General features: G+C 31.9%; 1 protein-coding gene across 1 annotated transcript; it reads right to left on the bottom strand.

Annotated features, from left to right (window-relative positions):
- Positions 1 to 10,024: 10,024 nt before the first annotated feature.
- On the bottom strand, positions 10,025 to 13,490 carry LOC133180325 (ficolin-2-like; the record flags this gene model as incomplete). Its single annotated transcript, XM_061314871.1, has 4 exons — positions 10,025 to 10,429; positions 11,205 to 11,369; positions 12,884 to 12,980; positions 13,344 to 13,490. Coding segments are annotated over 4 exons (678 nt in total), but the record flags the coding sequence as incomplete, so codon positions are not given.
- Positions 13,491 to 23,647: the final 10,157 nt, after the last annotated feature.

The following is a 23,647-nucleotide window of genomic DNA, read 5'->3' as shown; positions in this document are numbered from 1 at the left end:
AAGAAAACAGTCACGTGAAGTAACTGTATACCTTCTGGTCGCACCAGTAGACGTAAAGTTGTATGAGACTTCCGGTGGATTGTTGTGAAACTGAACAATATGGATAGATAAAGGAGACGAAATGACCAAGATTGCATAAAATCAAATTGAATTTTGAATGTTCTGTTTATTGAAATATATTAATCATTGATAAGGTGTGATTTGCTTGTCATTAAAATTATGAAACTGTGATTTAACTTGGATATTGTTAGAGATAGAATGATACTTAGTAATCCCTTTGGTAGGTGTTTGCCTGTCCGTCGTCTGCCACACCTTAAATCTGCAGACCTGAGAGAGGTACATGTAGGGTTTAATATCCTGTTCGGGTATTGCTTTGCATAAATTAAGACTTCTGTAAATTACAGGGGTTACCATCCTCGTGAGCTTGAACATGACCTTTGAACAAATACTCAAAATACTTGATAAAGTCGATAAACTCTAGGCAAGTCTAAAATGAGAGGCAATTGTAAAAATTCAGGAATTATTAAGGAATTAAGGAATTATTAAGGAATAATTAAAAAAGCACTGCTTTTCCATTGACTGACGTCATTGCAGGTCAAGATTTTATATCCTTGCCAAGCTGCGCAGCACAGTTTCGCACCAAAAAAGAAGCGGAGCCTTGTTTGAAGGTAAATATAAAAATAATTCTGGTTCATCTCTCCACGATTCAACAAATATTAGTGTGCATTTTATTCACAGAAACGAGCAAAAATTTGTAAAAATGGAGAGAAGACCAAGAGACTTTAAAAATTAAACCTTTTCCCTTAAAATGCGGTATTTTATTGTCGTTTCAAAATCTACGTTATTTTGTAGCGGAGTAGTATGCCGTAACAGTCCAAAGCAAACAAGAATCAAGAAGTTTTTGGATCGATCCTCGAATGAAACGTTCATTATTTTTCGTTTTAAGCTTAATTTTATTTACTGATTTATTTAAATTTAAAGGCAGAAAAATTTTTATTCAGAAAGCGAAAGCCATTCTTCCAATATACTGAAACAGCAATATAAGTGCATTTAATAACATGTTTACCTTATTATCTTAGAGAAGTTTTATAATTCATCTGAATTGTTACTACCGGTATGTTACCGTTACGGTTATAACTCGACAAGGTATTTTACTATAAATGAAATATTTTTCTATGTGCGTAACTTTGTAAAGTCAGTCCTGCCGTGGACAGACGACCAAATCAAGGTCATTTAAGGACACATGATACAAACAAAAAAAAAAAACTGGATGTCTGGATTCAAAAACGTTTTTGGATATACTTTGGTCATAAATGATGCAAATGTCAAATTTGTAAAATATTAAGAAATTGTTAACTTTCTGAGATGTTCAAAATTCTACCTACAAGTATCCATGTAAATCTATACAACTTTTTGTTACTTTATTGCAAAACTTTGAATGAAAAGTTATTATTTATGCGGTCAAACATTTTTTTTTCATTTTAAATATATAATCATGATTTTTGTTGCTGTTTTCATGATTTTTGAAAATAGTTTGAATCATTTGTCCTGAAACTGTAAATGTTTCATACAGTTGATTCCTGCAGATCACACGCCAATTACATCCTTCTTCTTTAAACTTCATTATGCCTTTGCCCTGCTGAATTTTATAGGTTACATCAATACTGCAATTATGTTTAATTAAATTACGTGACGAGTCTTAATAGAAAATCCATTGCGCACCTTAACTGTACTGCACAGAAGATTAATCTTGCAAGCAAATTAAAGTTGATGATTTCAATTCTATGAAGTATTTTAATTAATTGAGTAGAAAGACACACATTGTGTCCACCATATGAATATTTTTTGATTGGAATAGGGACTATCAATCGACAGTCGGAACACTTATTTATCGGTTACATTTTTCGCGGAAATTACAGAACTATTTTATTGGTAGAAAGACAAATGTATGTTTTGAAAAATAAATCAGAGAAGTTTTTCAGCACAAACTGAATTATGGATTACTCGAAAATAGATTTTAATCTCTATTAATAAAATCGATACTCAGGATGAATGTTTCTTCCATAAAACAGTTTCATTAATAATTTGATTGCGATAGAAATTAAATCACTGTTTGTGCATTGGCTTTTAATTGGTATTTTATTCCGTATACATGGTTGACGTGTAGATATAGAAAATTAATAAACTGACAAAGAACTCTCTAACTAATTAAAGATTCTGTCGTGAAGGCATTGGTGTATAAACGGTTTATAGCGGCTATACAAATTGGTCTTTTAGAAACTGTGTTAATTAATGTACGTATATAATGAGCGTATATAGTAAATGGTTAAGAAATTAAGATAATTAAATTCATAACAGCGCCATCGTAGAGTATTTAAAATAATTAGGTATATTTTCATGGTAGTTTGTTTTCATTTTTTAATAAGTAGGAGACCTAACTTTAGAGGTGTAACTTTAAATCCTTTAAAAAAACAGATGATTCAAGAAGCCTTAAAAAGAACACAGGGAAATAAGCTTAGGAAATACCAATAGCTATCATTTCTATAAGGTTGATAAACACAAACTATAGCTTCTATATATATAACTAAAGTGTACTTAAATAGACCGATAATAAAAATTACAGGCAAAACAAACTGAATGTTTTCCAAACATATCTGAAGCCGCAACAGGCTATACGGACGTGTCTTCGATCAGAAGGGCGTAAACAAGTGCTTCACAATAATTAAAATAAGACAAACAAACAAACAAAAACGTACATTTTTCTTTGAGTAAACGATAAATGTTTTCCCCATCTTTTTATGTTAATATTGTGAATTTCTTACAATTTCATGTTAAATAGTCAAATTTGATTGGTTTAAAAAACATTTATTTAAAAGTATTTTAACCCTAGCGCGTGCGAAAACTAGGTCCTCCGGGTAACATTAAATAGCAGCAGTTATAAATGCAATACGACGGAAACAGAACAAAACATTGCTAACCACCCAGATTGTCTGCACGAACAGTTTCTGTGACTTTTTTCCCCCCTTTTATTATTATATGCATTCAGATTCTAAATAATTCATTTTTTTACATACAAGTTTGAACTTTACACGAAACTGATTTTTACAATAAAATATAGATGTACATAGTTTAATAATTTTGTTGCTAAACGCATATACAAGCAACAAATATTTAATCTTTACATACTTTAAAAATTTCAGTCAGTCGGTTTAGATGTTAAACGATGCCCCATGTCAAGAATAACACCCCCGTTGGCAGGCAAAAGACTGTTTCTCTGGTTTTTGAAAAAGAGTAAGCTCTCTGGTGACCGTCAAAGAAACCATAAAAAGTCATTAAAAAAAACTGAAACCGCTATTATACTACCGACTCGGCGTTAAAAAAGGTATAGAATATGTTTCAATCCGTGACTTTTAAATTAATGGGTTTAAGAGAATACGAGAAAGTTACAGTTATGTTCATTCTAAGGAATAGTTAGATCATATTAAGAGAAATATTTGTCATAAAAAATGGGCGGAGCGGAGCAATATGATCTTACTGACTTAGAACCCCAGCCAATTAAATCAATGAATCAAAAATAAACTCATCCCACGATCGTGTCATAATACATGACTGTGTTGTATCACGCCTGAATTAGACGCTAATTGTACATATCGAACACAAAATCACTATTGAAAACACGCGCAGTTTCAAAATGGACTCGAACCCCATTCAGGTTGGCACTGACTTAAAATTTAATCTTGAATTATTGGCACTGGTATGGTGGATATTAAAGCTACTGAAATAATGAATATCCTTGTAACAAGAATTTTTTTAAAATTTTTTCTATACAACTGTGGTTTAATAACAAAGCCGTAGCCATCAAGAGTGGACATCGCTCTAAAGCCACATTTTCCTGTACCGAAGGAAATATGCAACACTAGCTCCTTCTGAGCCAAAATATGATGAAAATATTGCTTTAAATCTTCAGCAACAAGCCTTTCCTAATATAAATGTCGACCATTGTATTTTTCTGTGTGTGCCGATATCTGTATATATAATGGGACTCACAGGAGAACTTCAGTAAAACTTGTTTAATACAATCACGGATATAGCGAAGTTTTCTTGGGTCTCCACTAAATAAATTTTACGAAGTCCTTATACAGATATAACGAATAATAGATATATAAGTAGTTTCACAGGTCACAGTGACTTCAATATAACCGAGTTTTGCTGTAGTGTTCTATAGCAGAACAGGTCTTTGGAGTGTTGAAATCCCACTTCAGAAAAAATTCTGCGATTTATACAGGAGAGAAACGCAAATCAATTGTTTACAGGTGCCTCCACAGAACAGGAGGTACTCTTGAGTACACATCAGCAAAATGCTGAAAGATTGTATATATAAGTTGTCAACTCCATAATATCTGGATTGACAAGCAAATTTCAGTTTTTGAGGAACCCGAAAGAGTACCAATTGAAGCTTAAGACGAGGTAACTTACCAGGGCCCAGTCAACGACGGCAAAACAACGACAGCAACTGATAAGACAGCGATTTGTATAGGTAACGTCCTATATGCATCAGTAAATTAATTCACGATAGTAATGTTTGTACTATTTACGACAGATATATTTGAACTATTCACGGTAGATTTGTTTGTACTATTCATGTTTGAGTTAATAAGAAATTGAGAAAACAAAAAAAATATTTAAATGCATTCATAAGTATTTTCGATAATGTAGTTGAAAAATTCAGCATAACATTAGTTGAAAAAAAAACGATATAGCAAAACAAAAGGAAAGTCTCTCTCTCTCTCTCAGTAATATTCAATACTAAATTATTGCTCACCAGAAAATGGACCTGGGGATTGCGAGAGTATAGGTGTTTGGACAGCAGCTCGGTCGGATGAAGATGTCATCAGAGGGGAGGACCCATACCTCCTCTACTTAAAAGAGATCGTGTCACGACAGGCGTTGGCACGATAAAGATTTCTCACAGCTCAATGGCCCTGAGTGCCGAGGAAAAGTCTTAATTTAAAACCCTTCATCCGTAAATAGTGACATATTTATACGGATGAAAAATTCTCGAATCGGACGTAAAACTACAAACAGTCAATCAATCAATCTTGTCCTTGAGTGAAATAAGTACGAAAACCAATAACAATGGACGAAAACTCAAAAACAACACCAAAAACAAAAAGGTTAATAATCAACAAAAGCCTCTGCTTTATCTAGACCATTAACTATTTGCTTTCTCTACATCTACTAAATGTTCAGATGACCCAATTTCTTCTATGTTCAGATGAGATTACAAACATCGCTCCACCCTTGACTATGCCGTTCAAGTCGATTTAATATTTTCTTGTCTTAGCCATCATTTTTTATATGACTACATTTAAATTGAATGTGATAGCTAGTTCAATTTTCTCGATAGTTAACAGCTGAACGTTAAGTAAGAAATTAAGAGCAGTAGCGCGTTCTGACATACAGGGTTGGAGAGGCATACTTAAAAATAATAAATCAAACATAAATAATCATAATGACTCCCACATTAGTTTTCTCCAAACATTGGTTCAAGGAGAATTTCTGATTAACCCTCTCTAGATGTCTTATTGATTATTGACAGTATAAATTTTCATCCCGGAGATTAAAAAAGACTTTTAAAATTATGATCCACAGCAGTACTGCAGAAGTATGACAGAAATACTGCAAGCTCCGTATTAAACAGCAAATCATTCAAGTCAAAAAAGCAACCTTAACACTCCAAAAATAAAGTGTCAGGTCATTTCCATACAGAACAAACAAGATTGCTCTTTAGAGATTTTTACAGCATTTATTGAGTCACAAGCCCATTTTTTTCATTTAAATTAGTAATCATCTTCAAAACATGTCAATCAAATTTTGGGCCGGTCAAAGTTTCCGGAAACAGAGACGCCACTTTAGTTCTAAGGTAGGGGATAAATGTATATTATTTTTGTCATTAATAACAAGGCCTCAGCTTAAACATGTATTTTAAAACACCAACACTGACAAATACAATGTTGAAGCAATGTGCTTTACCCTTGAAGCCACATTAAGGAATTTTTATATTCATTAGTTCGGAAACTAAATACTATACAGGTGAGCTCTATGGACCATGATCCTATTGTTACCTGTTATTGTATTAGTATTGGCAATTGTTTTAGTCTCCTTTAATTTTTAATTTATTAATATATTCATTATTTTATTGACAGAAATGTCCACTGGGTAAATAGTTTTGTAAGTGGGTAAATTATTCTCTTTCACTTCTGCAATGTTATCTGCATTGAATTACGCAAAGTCATTTGGTTAGTAGATATTTAGTTAATTTAAGTTCCTTTTGTTTTTAATTACTCAGTTTGGCAATCAACACGGAATTTCTTACACATTATTAGTATGAGACTTAAAATAAATGCAGCTTTTTGTGTATTCAGGAAAAGTTACCTTTAATAAATAATTATAAAAAATGAAAAATCAGGATTTTTTTTACATGTATATAGTGATCAGTGAAATACAGATATGTACATCAAGTTCAAATTCCGTAAATTAATTTGAATCAAACATAATTTTGAAATATAACCGATTTGCGTTAAATCTTGCCTTAAGACTTCATTTTTCAACCACAATTCATTAACATGTAGAAATATTTATTTCTGCAATGGATTTACAATTTTAACGTTTTACTTAAAAAAAATTTGATTTCATTAATAAATGTGACCCTAGTTTTTTTTCTTCCATTTTTGCATTAATCATAGTGTAATGACAATGTCTAACATCTAGAATTCTGATAGCGAGTGTAAATTTGCTTTGGCATTGATGATATGTTTTGCATTTCAAAGCTGGATTTTTTCTGTAAGATTTAATTTTTTCATTATGAACATGCTTAAACTAGCCCTCACGTCAATAAATTCAGGAAAAATCTAGAAAAAAAAACATGAATAACGTTAATATCTTTAGTACAGCAATGAAAAAGTAATGGTAATTAAAAGATATGAATTAGAATATAAATCAATATCTAAAAAGAAGAAAAATTTATTTCAAGTAATTATTATTTTAATTTATTCTGAGTTAATTTAACGTAAAATATATATGAAAAGTTCTATTTATAAAACGCTCTTTATATATTGACGTCCTTTTGAAAAGAAAGCAATGATACAGTGATATTATTTGAGTCGACATCGATCATATTATTATATTTATATTTTGAAAAGTATACCTTGTAATGAAATAGTATTTTTGCCTATTGAAAATAGACAAAATTGAATTACTCATTTTCTATTTATCGTGTGAATTTGTTCTCTTTGACATTCAACTGAAATAAACCCTGTTTTATCTATTGACAGTCATTTTTCTTATTAAAGTAAGTACAAACTTTAATTTCCGGTAGGTATTTTAAATATATGTAATATTTCAAGAGAAAATTCTCATTAAAATGTATCTTATTTAAATCTAGCAATTAATTTTTTTAAGGTAAAACCAAGGTATGTTTAATGATATATTAATTCCCTAGGAGAAAATTATAATGGATGTGTTACGGATGGAATGCCTTCAACATCCCTTGTGTGTTTAACATTTTACAACTGAATTTAATTCATCTTTAAATAAAACATTGTATGTACATGTATAATATCCTCATGACACCTAAACCAGACACGTTATCATAAATACTTAATTAACATGAATAATGGTTAAATGTTAACTAGTAAATGTATCAGAAATATTTATTTCCTTCTTGACGCCAACGTCACTACAGAGACTTTAATAAAGATTTAACGATATAGGACAGCGAATAATTCAAACATTGAGTATAATTTTGGTCCTTTTGAACATGTAAAAATTAAATATAAGGAATGTTTTTAAGTTAGTGTGAATTATTGGTGTGTAAATCACACAGACTTGCATGCTAGCGCTCTTCATGAAATATGCCTACGTGAAAAGTCTGTGTGATTTACACACCAATAACTCACACAAAACTTAAAAACATTCCTTAATTGAGCACCACCAATTGCAATTGCTGCTGGGAAGCTTTAGGTAAAACTTATGACCTTTGGCCCCTGAACAGCGAGGCCTTTTATGCCTGCATCTAATGCGGCACGGACCCTTGGTTTACACAATATCATCAGAATGCCTGCAAGTGGGATTATATGTTATATTTTTCAGCTTTAATAGTACAAGTTAATTATGCATTAGTTTCATTAATAATGTACGATTCAAAATATGTTTACTTTTTCGATACGAAGCAGCGCCAAATAACGATCATAAAATTAATGTACATATAGAATGCAATCTTGATAAATTATATATAAATTTGAGATTTATGCATGAGAATGATTGATACTATATTAACATGTTTATAAAAGCCTCTTTAAATATACATGACAATTGAAGGACAGATACATTAAATATTAACTTAAAGGAGTCTGGACTCAGTTGCATTGCTGCTTTGTTTACAATTTTAAATTTGAATTTTTATTCAAAAAATAATAAGTTTAATGAAATGAACTTGCATGCACATTCTTAAAATTCAATAAGAACAACATTCTTCATGCAATTAGGTCAAACATCTGCATGTGTTTGAAAACATGGACACGAGCTCTGATATAATTGTTTATGTTTACCTTGTACCGCGCAGTACAGTTAAGATGCGCAATGGAACTATCGGCGATTTTTTATAAAACAAATATATTCTTTTTCAGGATTGCGATTCTTTTGAGTTCTTTACTAATATCGGACAAATGTAATTATGGTTATTAACTACATATTGAGGACGACTAGATTTTCTATTTAGACTTGTCACGTGATATGGCAGTCACGTGATTTTAGCACATATACTTGCAGTATTGAGGTCGCCTATAAATGTCAATAGTGCAAGGGCATAGCCAAGTTAAAATTCAAAGCTTAACTTTTAAATAGTTTCAACACCCATTTTAGTTTCTGAAAAGTGCTGCGATCCTACATAGATTCTACTATTTCATTGTTAAAATCATATTTGTATGAACGCATACTGAATTTTTTGCTGGTCAGCTTCATTAAATATAGAAATAATTAATTCAGTTTCAAGATTTCAACAGGATCGCAGCAATTTTCAAATAGCTTAATACTTCTAGAGTTTATGATTAAAAACTTGTCATGATCCATTGAGGGTATGCCCTTGCACTAGATCGAGTTGTCAAGACCCTTAGATCATCCTCCATTGTACCTGCATACAAATATAAGACAGTATCCGTTAATTAAGAAATGTACGGGAAATCTATGAACAAATTGATAAAAAAAAAGACATTGCATCCAAATTAATGGCCTCTTAAAAATCTTCAAATAATATTTGATTTATTTATAAAATACATTTCTCCGTTGTGTAAATATTACTTGATCCGCCTCTCAATGCATACAAACTGCGTCAAGTTTTACGGAATGACGTCATATCGACAAGTGCAGTGCAATAAGTGACTTGTTTATACCTTGCTATATGGGATTTAACTAACAACAAAAACGCATGTTATAGTAAGTTTTGATGTAGTTTAATTGTCTCCTACAGTTTAAAATCGCAAATCACTTCATTTTGATGTATTTGTAAAGATTGTTAGTTTCGTGTGATGTCATAGTTAATATTTCCCGTAAAAATTAGGCCCCGCCTCCTTTTGTAGCCTTAACTGTGCTGCGCGTGTCCAATTTGTTAACTCAGCAGACATCACTGAATACGAATGGACAACGCAAGTGTGTTGGTTTTGCTTTCTAACATTTCTTCTCTGAATTTTCAGTTTTAATTTTTTTCATTAATACACAAATGTTCCGCTTTTCTTAAATATTAAGAATAAATTATACTTCGTGAATGTGCAAGGATGTTTGTCAATCAAACGCATCCAAAAAATTTTAGTTCTCAAATTTTTTATTTTAAACATGTTTGTAAAATATCAGTCTGAAATGCTTTAGAAACAGGTAAGTCATGATATTAAACAAAAAAAAAAAAAAAAAAAAAAAAAAAAAAAAAAAAAGAAAATATTAACATGGAATCTGTGTCAATGCCCCTTTAATTTGTAATGTTTATTTTTATAAGTAGTATGGCTGACCATTCAAACATAGAGGTTTGTCTAAAAAAAAAAGTACTATGTTCTATACATAAAATTTTGATCAAGGTACATGCATTTGTGTCCATGCAAAAGCACATCATTTCATACAACCCGTTTGATCATCAGTCGCATTGATTTTAGCGAGTAATAATGTGTACGCCAAGGTTTGTACACGATGCCCTCGGCAAATATGGCTGTGTTCCCTTCTAAATAAAGTCCGTTTGGATTCGAACAATGACAGGCATTATGCCACCATCCGGATTTGAACAGGATTGCACAGTTTTCACCATATAAATCGTTGTCTTGATCCTTTGTGGTGAACTTCATGTTGTTAATAAGGGCACCAGATACTCCAGTTGTAAAGCAATCAGCTGCGAATAAATCAAAAGTTAAATTAATTTTACCCTATTTATAACAACACACAAACACAACAACCCCCCCCCCAAAAAAAAAAAAAAACAACAACAACAACAACAAAAAAGAAAAAGAAAGAAAAAGAAAAGAAAAACCCACAAGACCATGAGCCGTCACGGTCACTAGAGAATCATTAAAAATGCTATGTGGTAATTGTCATTTTAAGACAATTTAAACCTCCGGAAAGAATACCTCTGTAGTTGTTGATCACCTTGCATCCTTAATGAGTTTTCCTTGAAATTTACCATCAAGATTTTTTTTTCTTATTTCGTATTCAATGAGAATACATGTAGATCTAGAGCTTTATGTTTCCCAAAAATGATGCATAGTTAATTTTTTTTCCGATTCTTTAAATAAAGATGATTTCCTTGCGTATATTCTTTGGGCCATGATCTTAATTTTATTCAATCGGAATTACTGGCATTTTATGGGTCATATTCAATAATAAAGCATTCTTAGAAATATTCTGTAATTATTTTCCTTATGTAACCTTGATACACATTTTCGAATTCTCACATTATGCTTTTATTCAACAGCGGTTTTTATCCCTGTCATTTTTGTGAGATTTCAAACTTTGTATCAATTTATAAGATGATATTGTTGAAGAAGAAATTTAATCAAATGGAGAAATACTAGTACTGCTAGATAAATTTTGTAGTTACCTGTTTTTGATCGAAAAATAATTTCATTTCATCTAAAACCTTCATTTTTCCCCCAAAAAATCTCACATACCTACGTCCCCAGAATAGCCAAAGAGTGAAATGGCGTATTTTGAGGCTTCATCGCCAAGAGTCATACTGGAGTATTTGATATAACGTGTTTGGTTGTCAAAATCAGCCATATCCATCCTCATTTCGTAAGAACCTTGACTAAGTAGACGAGACAGCTTCTCATTGCCTACAATGTATTAAGCATATGAGGTAGTAGTGGAAAGAATTCTATCCTCACAACGTCAGGGGTCCTTAATCCACCCGTGGCCGTGGGACCCCTGACAAACTCCCTTTTGTGGGGACAGCTTGTCTCACTGAGAATCACCAATCAAATTTGGGCTTTTATAAGTTGGCATAAAAAGAAAACAGAATGTAAGCAGTTGACTCCTCAATGCAAGTAGTACAGGTTGTGTGTCACCAATAGTCTTAATATAAGTCTTAAAGAATCTGCAATCAGCCTGTAAAAAATCGAATTAAAGGACTATATTCGGTAATGACCAATATTTGCTCCCAAAATCAAACTTTGACGGAGAAATCTTTAATTATGTTCTAAAACAGGGGGATATCTGCAGACTTCAAAGCACTGAATATTTTCATAAGCCATGACGCCATATGTTAGATATGACGTCAGGAAAATGACGTAAATTCAAAATTTTCATGATTTACACAGAAAAAGGTGTATATTAGGTCGATAATCTGAGTAAAAGTCACAACGCAGGCCTGCTCAAACTCAATATTTTAATATAATGTGTAGAATGATAATATTAATGAAATATGTAAATATTGTTCTGGAGCAGGCCTGCGCTGTATAAATTTTATAGTAAAAATTGAACAAATTTTGTCCATTTTTTCCCTCTTTCTGAAAAATTACATAAAATAGTTTGTGACGTCATAGAAACAAAAATTGCCAATAACCTACTTTGAAATTATAATATTTTTTGTTCATTTAGATATCTCATACAATATATAAAATTCAGCACATTTCAATTTTTTCAAAATGTGACTTTTGGAGGGGGGCAAAAAATATGTATATACCGCATATAGTACTTTGTCAGAGGTCCCCTGGAAACGAGTGGATTCAGAACCACTAAGGTTGAAAGGATATAAGAATTCATGTAGCAACCGTATATTACATATACAAAATTTATACGAGTAGTTGTGTTATAAGAAAAAGGAAAGGTTGTTTTTCCTCTTTCTCTCCCCTCTTTCTAAATCACCATTTTAAAGACGAAGACTTTCTTTCTGTTAGAAAGTCAAGTTTGTCAGAAATTATCAGTACTAAGCAGTATTTTATTTTTCTCATCCTTTGTAAAAATATATACGTTTGTAATATATATACATGTACATGTATATATACATATATAGAGAGAGAGAGAGAGAAAGAGAGAGAGAGAGTTGGATTATATTTTTTATATTAAATTTGTTTGCAGAAATGACTAAGTTACTAAACAAATCAAATATATTAATAGAAGTAAAACCTATCTCAATTTCATTTGGAAGTTTGACAATGATAGTAATTTCTTGCAAAGAAGTACAAATTTTGCTCAAAGGACTTGATGTGAACCTGAAATTTTAGAATTCGCCTGAAAGTCATTATAACATGCGCCAAACACGTTTCTGAGTTGTAATATTAATAAGCTCCAATAATCAGTGAATAATCAAAAATAACAAGTATGAAAAATAACAAGATTTGTATCATACCAAGCCAGAATTCCCGTGTTAGATTACCGAAGCCATCCTTGTATTCGGCCCATGTTCGATAAAAATCTTCAGAACCGTCAATTCGCCTTTGAAAAACCTTCAAGTACAAAGGTAATAAAGAGGAATTAGGGTATCAATTTTAAAATATATGTACATTTTAGATATATCTTAGTCACGTGATCATAGTAAATCATGCTATCCTTACCTCTTGTATCTCTATGTCAAAATAAAACTTTGTATTATATTTTAATTGTTCAACCTTTTATGTTCCAAACCTTGACATCATAAATTTAATTGTTCGAGTACGTTAACCGATTGTGTTTTTGATGCCAAATTCACCTAACAACTGTAAAGCATCTTCAACAATTTCAAGCATTGCATTACTATTGTTGTCATATACATTTGGGTAATTAATTACAAATACAGCTTGATATAGATTCGTATTAAATTAGAATATTACTGTCCACCCTCCACCATCAGCCTCCATTTCACAAAACACAGTCACGTGACCAAGGGCTGGGATTGTAATACTGTATAATCCACTAGGTAAATATGCTGATAGGTCATGTACTGTCGTGCAGTCCTTTAGATCATTATTATCTGAAGAAAATGAAATGGTATGTATTTTTAATTCATCTGAGAAATTTCTGCATTTTATTTTAAAGCACTTACCTTTGGCACAAATCGTCTTGTTACTTGAAAGTGGGATGCATTTTTCACCAATCGAGCACGATAGGCATTCTGTTCTCTCAACTGAGATCTATAACAAATAGTAAATACAAAATGAGATTTACAAACTTGTTTTGTGTATGTCAGGGTGTGTTTGTGTGTGTGTGTGTTGAATAACATGAAGACTCATCACTACAAATGGGTATTATTTTTCCCCATGTAGTTTGCAACAATTCAAATAATCAATTTCATAAAAAAAAATCTGACAATTTTATATCGGTATTATTTTAGCTTCCTATCTTTTCTCTGAGCGTAAAATTGACATTCTAAACTGCAGTTGCACTATGTGTGGGTATTTTTTAAAAAAATTAATTTACTTCAATTTTTCCTTCTTTGTTAGCCTTAGCAGAGTTCCATGTTCTTGTCTCGGTTCAAATACTAACCGCATGTTGTCTGGTCTTATTGCACTAATTCATAATCACCTCTAAACTATGGTTTTAACTCAGCCAAATGAATTCAAGCACATGCAAACCGCTAAATAGCCAATTCTCGATATAGCCGCTCCGATAATTTTCTAACACATTGAATTAAACATTTACCTAAAATTGAATACAGATTTGATTTAAGTAACATATTTTATCGACGCCCCCACTTAAGGATATCTGCTCCTAACGATATCTCTTAAAAATTATTTTTTTGATTTAAAAAGTCTCAAAATGAAGTTTAAACAGAATTAAACATTTTCCCAGAGTTTTAAATATAAAAATGATTGAAGTAACATTTTATCACCGCCTCAACTTATGGATATCAGGTCCTCAAGAAAACTCTTCAAATTATTTTTTTAGATTATAAAAGTCTCAAAATGAAGCTTTAACTGAATAAAACATTTTCCCGATGTTTTAAATACAAATATGATCTAAGTAACATATTTCATCCCCCCCCCCCCCACTTAAGGATATCCTCTCTTCACGTCAACTCATCAACTTATTTTTTAAGGAGGTTGGATCAAAAGTATTGATTTTTTTTTTTACCAAGTATACTTTTAGAATCTTCACACATAGCTCAATTAAAAGTCAAAACAGAAAATGGGGATTAATGTGCTTCTTTTGGCGCTAGGGATCATTTAGTATGACCTTTTTGCACTGTAATTATGTCTAACACACAAATCAATGTTTCAAATTTTTCCTCCAATATTTTTTATTCAAATAAAAGATCGGAACAAACAGAGTCTCATTTCATCTTGAATAGACACATTAAAATATGTGACAACAAAAAGGTTTCAAATTACTTTGCATGGTCAATTATTTGACCTTTCTGCACTCAAAAAATGTCATTTTTCTGATATTAAAAATTTAACAAGCAATAAAATCATTTGAAAGTAATGTGACACTCATTTTACTGAATTTAAGCAGAATGGTTTGCTTAAAATTCTCATATTTATTTACAAAAGAACATTTTTAATTTTTAATTTTAATTTTTAGATAATACTAATAAAGTGTTAATTTTAAGCTTAAATTGGGGCTATTTTTTCCTGGAGTTTCACAATATATTTGCTATATTTGTCAAATATGATAATAGAATTCATGACAATTGATTTAATTATTTAGGACCAGTATAAAACAGTTCACTGTACAAAATAATTCTATGTGCAGGCTGCATGGAAAAATGGGAATCAAAACTTAATCAAACTGTAAATACTTCGAAAGAGAAAAATTAGTCATTTTCTTCAAAAAACCTTCGCCTAAAAATATAGTTATTCACTTAATGTTTTTGGTATGGCATTAAATCATGGGGTTGTAATTGAATGTAGTTTAATTTGCATTGTAGAATCCAAATTTATTATTAGAACCAAAACACCGCCCAGATTTTTTTTTAAAAAGAGGTCAAGAAAAAATCTGCTCAACAGCTCAGGAACGAAACTTTTTAATTAAAAAAAGTCTCAAAATGAAGCTTAAAATGAAATGTATACAACCTCCGTTAAATTTTTTTGTTGTTGAAAAATTATGTAATGGATAATAATTTGGCCACAGTATGTTTATCCTTTATTGAACGTACCCGGAAAACCCATTTAAAAACAGACACAGACAGTTTTCAAATCCCCCCCCCCCCCAGTTTTAAGGAAAAATTTGGAATTTCAGAACTATAAAATTCTTAATCTTTAAAGGAAAAAAAAAAAATAAATGAAAAATCTCAAATGTCTTTCTAATGCCATTGTATAGATTTGCAGTTTTCACATGATACAAGGAATACAACTTTACCAGCTTTCTTTTTTAAATTATTAGTCAGTACTTGTGCTAATTATTGAATATCTTTTTTGAAATGTGTTAAGTGTTAATATGTATTTTTGTCGGACTAGTGGGTACCTTTTCAAAGAATTAAGGGACGTAAAACGAAGATATGATTTACCAAGGCCTAATTCACTATCTACTGAACATTCTTATGAAATCTGAATTGGTATCACTTGCACATATTAGTCACAAAGTGCACCATTTTATAAAAGCCATCTGTACTCTTAATGTTAAAGATCAAGTGTATTATACATGTAGCTTCATCTACGTAAGGTAGAGATTTAAATACGATATTTTAGGTACTTTTACCGACTTTATATGACTAATTAAGAGAATGATTATAAATAATCGAAGAAAGATAAATGTATTATTGCCGAGTAAATATGTACATTTAACGGGTTTTGTAATTTTTCCTTCAATGCTGCATTCATTATATTATTTTGAACATCAAAGAAAATTATATTTTTTAAATATTAGGTTGTTTATCATCAATCCCTTGTCATAATTCCTATGAAAACATAGAACCTTGCTATAGATGTCGACATGGCAGTGTGCGTAATGCAAAACAATTAAGCGCCATGAAAGCAATTAGGGCCACAGCGACTCTAAAACTTTTGAACGTAAATGTTTCTTCCAAAGTGTTAAAATAACAGTCTGAGAAGAAAATCCTCAAAAAAATCATATCATCTCTTAATAAAAATTGCATATAAATTATGCAATACTATATTAAATGCTATTGATTTTATCATACTGCGAAAAAAAAAAATGTTGCTTAACTATGCGTAAGCAAACAGCTTAACATATTTCCCGGGATTTCACAATTTATATTTTGTACCATTCAAAAAAAAAAAAAAAAAAAAAAAAAAAAAAAAAAAAAAGATACCACTGAAATAGTTTTGTTCCTTGCTTTACATTCATAATTAATATTTGTTCACTCATAATGGGACGACACCCATCGTTTGAGGAATGCAAATTTTGTACTCTGCACTTAGAGCCATTAAGCAGTGAAGGGTTCTTTAGCCTCTCTTAATTTACCTTAATATGGAAATTTAAATGTTTAATTAAGAAGAATAATTTTTTCTTTTGTTAATTGATAACATAAAGGTATAGAAGACTTGAGAATTCTGGTTCTTTTTACTTACAGAATACTTACTTCATTTAGTGGAATCCTTACATAGTCCTCAGAGGATTCAGTCTCCTCAATGGACGACACAATTTCACAGTGCAGATGTTTTTTCTTGTAGTTGACTCCTTTACACCAAGCGGGCCTTGCTAAGCATTCTTTTATACATTGCATCTGACCCGCCGTACCAAAAAATCCTACAACGGGTCCTATGAATCTTTCGCCTGGAATTTGAAAATATGTATGTCCCCCACTATTTATTGCAAATGTGAGTAGGAGAAAGACACGCATAGTGTCCACCATAAGAATGTTCTCGATTTGATTAAGGACTATCAATGAGTCATGAATAATCAACAGTTGGAACACTTATTCATCGACTACATATAATGACGGAACTATTAAATTGGTATGAAGTTAGTGTCTGCATTGAACAAATTATGGAAGTTTATAAGCATAACTGATTTATGGATTACTCAAGAATAGATTTCTTAATTTCGCCATTATAAAATCGATATTCAGGATGATTGTAATGGTGCTTCAATAAATAACAGTTTCAGCAACAATTTGCTTGCGAAAGGCAATTACAATACTGTTTGAGCATTGATTGTAAATTGATATTTTATTCAGTATACATTGTTGACGTATAAATGTAGAAAATGAATAAACGGACAAAGAACTCTTGAACTAATTAAAGATTTTATTTGTTTGAGATTCGTTTTAAAGTGAATCAAATTAATGGTTAAGAAAATTAATTTAATAACAGCGCAATCACTGAATATTTAAAATCTCTCAGGTGTGATAGTTTCATGGGAGGTTGATTTGGTTTTTTATAAGACCTAACTTAAGAGGCATAATTTGAAACATTCAAAACAACAGATGATTCAAGAGACCTGGAAAGGAACATATAGGGAATTTAGCTAAAGAAATATCAATATCTATAGCACAAAGTATCTATAGCTTACTATAGACCTATAGTTTCCTATTGGACAAATATTTACAGTAAAACTCGGTTATAACGAAGTCACTGGGACCTGTGAAATTACTTCGCTATATCCGTAATTCGTTATATCAGTATAAGAAATTCGATAAATTTATATAGCTGGGGATCCAAGAAAAATTCGCTATATCCGTGAATTCGCTATATCCGTGTATGTACTAAACTAGTTTTACTGTATTTGAAGATATTGATACTTATATACATGTAGGTTACATTGATACTTCGATTCACAATGATACTTTGCAGGCAAATAAAATAAGATGTCTGTGCACATACTTAAAGCAGCATCAGGACAACAGATTGATTGATTGTTTTCTGTTTAACGTCCCTCTTTAGAATTTTTCACTCATATGGAAACGCAACCACTTGGCGGTGAAGGGCTACAAATGTTGACCTATACACGGCACTCAGGGCCATTGAGCAGTGAGGGATCTTTTTCGTGCCAGCACCTTCTGCGACACTGGACCTCGTTTATACGGTCTCATCCGAAGGACCGGTGGGACACACAGAGGTTTGATCTTGAATGAAATATATCATTTTTAAAGATATGAAATGTTAATTAAATTTTTTATGTTTCTTGAAGCTTCTTATGAATTATAGGTACTCATACAAACGCTTCAGTGTCTTTTTAATTTGTTATTACAAATTGCTAATTCGGCTTTTTGTGTTTTTAGGTTTGAAACAGATAGAGTCGATTTAAAAAAAAAAGAAGGGGGGAGGAATAAAAAAATGACAACTTACCTGAAAAATCTTTATCAAAGAAAAGATTTGACTATGCTCCACAAAAAGTGAGGGGGGGGGGGGAGGAACCGCCCTTTCAATGATCATTTTCATATCATATTAACAGTAAGGTTTGAAAAAGCCCTCCCCCGATACTAGGTGTGTGTGAGGGGGGGGGGGAGGGGGATTCAGAATTTGGAATCCCCTTTCTACTGTATATTTATGTAGTTTTCTAATATTATAGATATAGTACATTTCCAATCTCTTCAGTTACAAAATTAAGCAAGAAAATAACACCAATAAATGAAAGTAAATATATTGATGCAGTGATTCTTTTTAAATGTCTATCAGAATCAATGTTGTTGCAATGCCAATGATATTTAATATTTGAGTACTTTCTCTATATACAGATACACTTATGAAAAATGTTTCCGACATTGAGAAAATTATGTCGAAGAATAATGGTGTAAAAATTCAATTTATTTGTATCAACAAAAGGTAACAACCAAACAGTTGTCTTTATGAGAAAATGTTTATAGATAATGAGGATATTCGATGTTTTGCGATTTGATATGGAATTTATTTCACGAGTGGGAAAGGATTTTTTTCTTATTTTGACGAGTGCGAAGCACAGTGAAAATATATATATATATAAAAATAAAATCTTGTATCACGAGTGAAATAACTTCCATATCCAACTACAAAAAATTGAATTTTATGTTTATTACATTTTCTTTGATTTTACATTTTTGCAACACAGTGTCATAGGCTGTTACGTCCTAGTTGAGACGTCATAGCTTACATTTTGTAGCAATTGTGAGATTGAAATGAAATATATGGAGATAATGAAAAGTATTCAAGCTCAAAAGTCCATTTAACAATACGAATTTTGGAGCAGAACAAACACGGACCTCTAAAACATCAGAGGTGGGATCAGGTGCCATGGAGGAGTGAGCATCTCCTGCCGACCGGTCACACCCGCCGTGAGCTTCTTGTCATGTTTGGGAAATAAAGGAAAATCCGTCGACAATTCAGTGTGTAAATAATGGCCTAAAAATTAGTACGAAAAACGTCAGTCAGCATTTGACTTAATGAAAAATTGTATTTGCTGACAAGGTCATTGTATCGACGTGACCGTTTGTCTCATACTCAAACGAGACGTCAATACATACTGGTGAAGGGCCTTAAAATTAGACCTTTACGAGGGTTGTTAAAAAAGTTCGCGGACAAGTTGAATTACGGGAAATATATTGTAAAGAATGTAAACTTTGAAGAATGACGTATGTCTAATTAAATGCTTATCTTTTGTTTATTAGTATGTAAAAGATCAGGTCCATTTACTAAAATTTGGAAAATATACATTGATTTTTACTGTGCGGTCATATGATTCACGGAGCAATCACTTGACGTTTTATGACGTTAAGTGACGCGACAACCTGATTCCAGACCTGTGAAGCTTTTTCACAATTCTAAATATCTTTCATTTCTATAGATTTTTCATGTCTTTTTCTGACTTAAAAATTGAATAAGTATATCAAGATATGTTATATATTTTTTAATGTCCTTTGTGACGTATTGGATATATGTGAGATCTTTAAAACAATGTTTACGCAGTTCAGCGATCAGATATGAGAAACAATGCAAAATCAATTGGCGCAACGTCCATGCGATGAGCAGGATATTGGGGGTATCGCAAGAGTTGATAATCAAAAATGTCTATCCTTCCATTCTTACAAAATTGTTAGTACTTGAACACTTTGGTATACTAGATACATGTAAGCCATCCCCAGCAGCATCTAAAAACATTTTAGTCTCTTTCGGGCACTTGTCTGTCTGCACACATAATTTTTTAATAGCTCGGTGCTCCAAGACGTTCCCTGAGGTTACCATTTTTTTGCATTGTTTTTACGCATTGATCATCTATAATTAGTGATAAAACAGCCATAACTCCTCCAATTTAATTCAAAATTTCACAAAATGACGTTTCATGAATATCGACAAAAATTGACACCCGTAGAATATTGACCGGGGATCATTTGTCTACGTAGAAATTTGTCCCCCAGGTCAATATTCTACATAGAAAAAACTGGGTTTTTTTTAAAGGAATTATGGCCTTGGGGTCATTTTTCTCGATGTGGATTGTAGAAAAATGACCCTGTAGAATAAATACCCTATGTCATTTTTCGATATCAGAAAAAAAACCTGCATGGTTTTGGTAGGAAAATTCTTGTTGGGCAAATACATAGGGGTTAAATCACGTCATATCTTTTGATATGAAGTGTTCATTTCTAAAAGCTTTAAAGTTTAAATGACAAAATTAAAAGGTTATACTATACTTTACACTAATAATACAAGATGTTTTATCCCCATTAAAGGAAAGCCTAACAAGGCTATAATGATGATGTTCTATTCCTATTAGAGCAAGAATACATGTACGTACATTTTTTGATTTCTTTTATCACATTTATTAAAATAAGTTTCCACAGTTGTAATTATTTAAAAATCAAGATCATTGTCTTAGCTGATGTTAGAATGTATTGCTTCCATAATTGTAATCCTCTTTGATTTTACTCTGGGAAAATAATGTGCAACATATAAAAATATAGTCTTCCTTTTTTCTTTAGAAGTTATAAGAAAGGTTAACGTTTTGGAACCCTACCCAAATAAATTTGCGTGAAAAAAAATGGAAGATTGATAAGAAAATTCGATCTCGTAAATATCTTAAGTTTGATTTTCTATAAATAAAGTCACAAACTTCTTCTTATAAAAATATACGGAAGATTACATTTTTGAAAAAAATAACACAGAATTAAATCAGCTTGCCTCTGACCTTCGATATCAGGGGCACAGAAAGTGATTAGCTCCAAATCTTTACCAATGTCTTTTGTTGTTTGTAAGTGTCAACAAAGTCTTAAACAAAATGAGGCTTTTTACATAAAAAAATTGATTGCTTAAAAAAAGAGGTATTTGGTATACCAAGAATTGACACAAATTTATACACGGTAGTATCGTGTTTCCCCTTTCTAGTTACATGTAAAAAAAAATTAACAATAGAAAGAAATAAAATGTTTCATTATGAAAAAAGCTTCTCAGTCTAATATACATAATGTTTTCCTGAGTGTGATTGGCAATATTAGCAATTTGAAGTTGCATGTGCAAAAATATAGAACTGTACGAAATAGTATTGTAACACATTGTATTAGAATCAAGTACCATGCGAGATTCGTATAAACATATCTATAGTGGCGAGTTTTGAATGGGTTACGGGGTTGTAACCCACTCTTTAAATTTACAAGTAGACTATAGGAAAAAATCCTTTCTGGCCATGTATACGTCCTTTCAGTAAACAAATTAAGCGTTCTTGCTGTCAGAAAAACAAGATTTAAAGATATAAAAGGGTTTTTATGGTAAAAGTGAAAAGAAATCTTCTTTTCCTTTCACCGAAAATCCTCTTATAAGGATTTATTTACATAATGCATATGTGCATTGTAATGCAGGTTGTTTGAAATTTATTACGATTTACAAATTTTATCTTTATAAAGTTACATGGCTTGAGGAAGGCGGTATGCGCAACAGAGACAACGTTGTAACAATTTTTAAGCACATATTTTGCAGGGCTCTCATTTTTTATTGAATGGCTCTCCTGCTTAATGGAATGATTGTAATTTTCCCTGACGCATGGCTAAGGCCCGTTATAAGGTGAACATTTACTCAAATTACACTGATGGCCCAACGGTAAATCATTTATCACTATCCATTTAAAAGCTATGGTTAGTAGAGTAGAGCCATGCAACAAGTAAAGGTTACATGTAGGTTTTATTAACAGTATGCATTTGAATAAAGCACCAAACGAAAATTCATATGCAATGAGAAAATATGACATACCGGGTAATGCGTAGAACAACGAGGGAGTAATGATGCATTTTGGCTAAGATTCAACGCAACGACACGATATCTGAACAGGACAAAAATTATAAAAATATAAAATTTAAGTAAACTGAATGCATACAAGGGAAAGGGATAGTGAATGTCAAACCCTTATTACATACTTGGTCAAATAAAGAATATTTTATAGACCTCATCTCAGCATGTGGATAATTTGGATACTTTTCATAACGGTACAACAAATAATATCCAACTGGGATTTCAAGCTGACATATCTTCTTCCTTGCATGTTAGTAAACATGTAAGTATTGTTCTTCAAGCATATAAAATTCTTCTACATTAAATACAAAAACAACGCAATGATGTAACTGTGAACTGGGAAGTAGTATTTTCTGTTGTGTGAAGTTATCGCCCGTATACTTTTGAATTGCAATCATTTTTTTGCATAAATAAACATTTCTGCTAAACCCATTTTAAAGTAAAATGATCAATAATAAACATTTTATAATTTATTTTGAAATGACGATAAGAATTTTCTCTTTGTTGTATTATAAGTATTTTCCCCATTATTTATATTGTAAAAAACTATGAAACATCTGTGTATCAGGCATATATATAATTTTTCTAACGAGGCCAAAGTGTAACTGAGTCAGAAGGACAAGAAATAAATAAAGAGAGAGGGAAAGAGTGGGGAGGGAGGCAAGAAGAGAGAGAGAGAGAGAGAGAGAGAGAGAGAGAGAGAGAGAGAGAGAGAGAGCGAGTGGGAGGAGAGAGGAAGAGTGAGTGGGGAAGGATGAATGGGGAGAGAAAGAGTGAGTGGGAAGGGAGAGAGAGCGGAAGAGCGAGTGGGAGGAGAGAGAGGATGAGTAGAGAGAGGAGTGAGCTGGGAGAGAGAGAGGAAGAGCGAGTGGGGAGAGAGGAAGAGTGAGAGAGGAAGAGTGAGTGGAGAGAGAGAGTGTGGGAGAAAGGAAGAGTGAGTGGGGAGAGGAGTGAGGGAGACTGAATGGGGGAAGAGAGCGTGAGTGAATGGGGAGAAAGAGAGGGGGAGGAGAGTGGGTGGGGATAGTGATAGCAAATGGAGG

The sequence above is a fragment of the Saccostrea echinata genome, unplaced genomic scaffold (assembly GCF_033153115.1).
Source record: "Saccostrea echinata isolate AGI-Se365-2 ecotype Australia unplaced genomic scaffold, CSIRO_AGI_Sech_v1 ptg000006l, whole genome shotgun sequence".
Classification (NCBI taxonomy): domain Eukaryota; kingdom Metazoa; phylum Mollusca; class Bivalvia; order Ostreida; family Ostreidae; genus Saccostrea; species Saccostrea echinata.
This window is presented reverse-complemented; position numbering and strand designations above follow the sequence as displayed.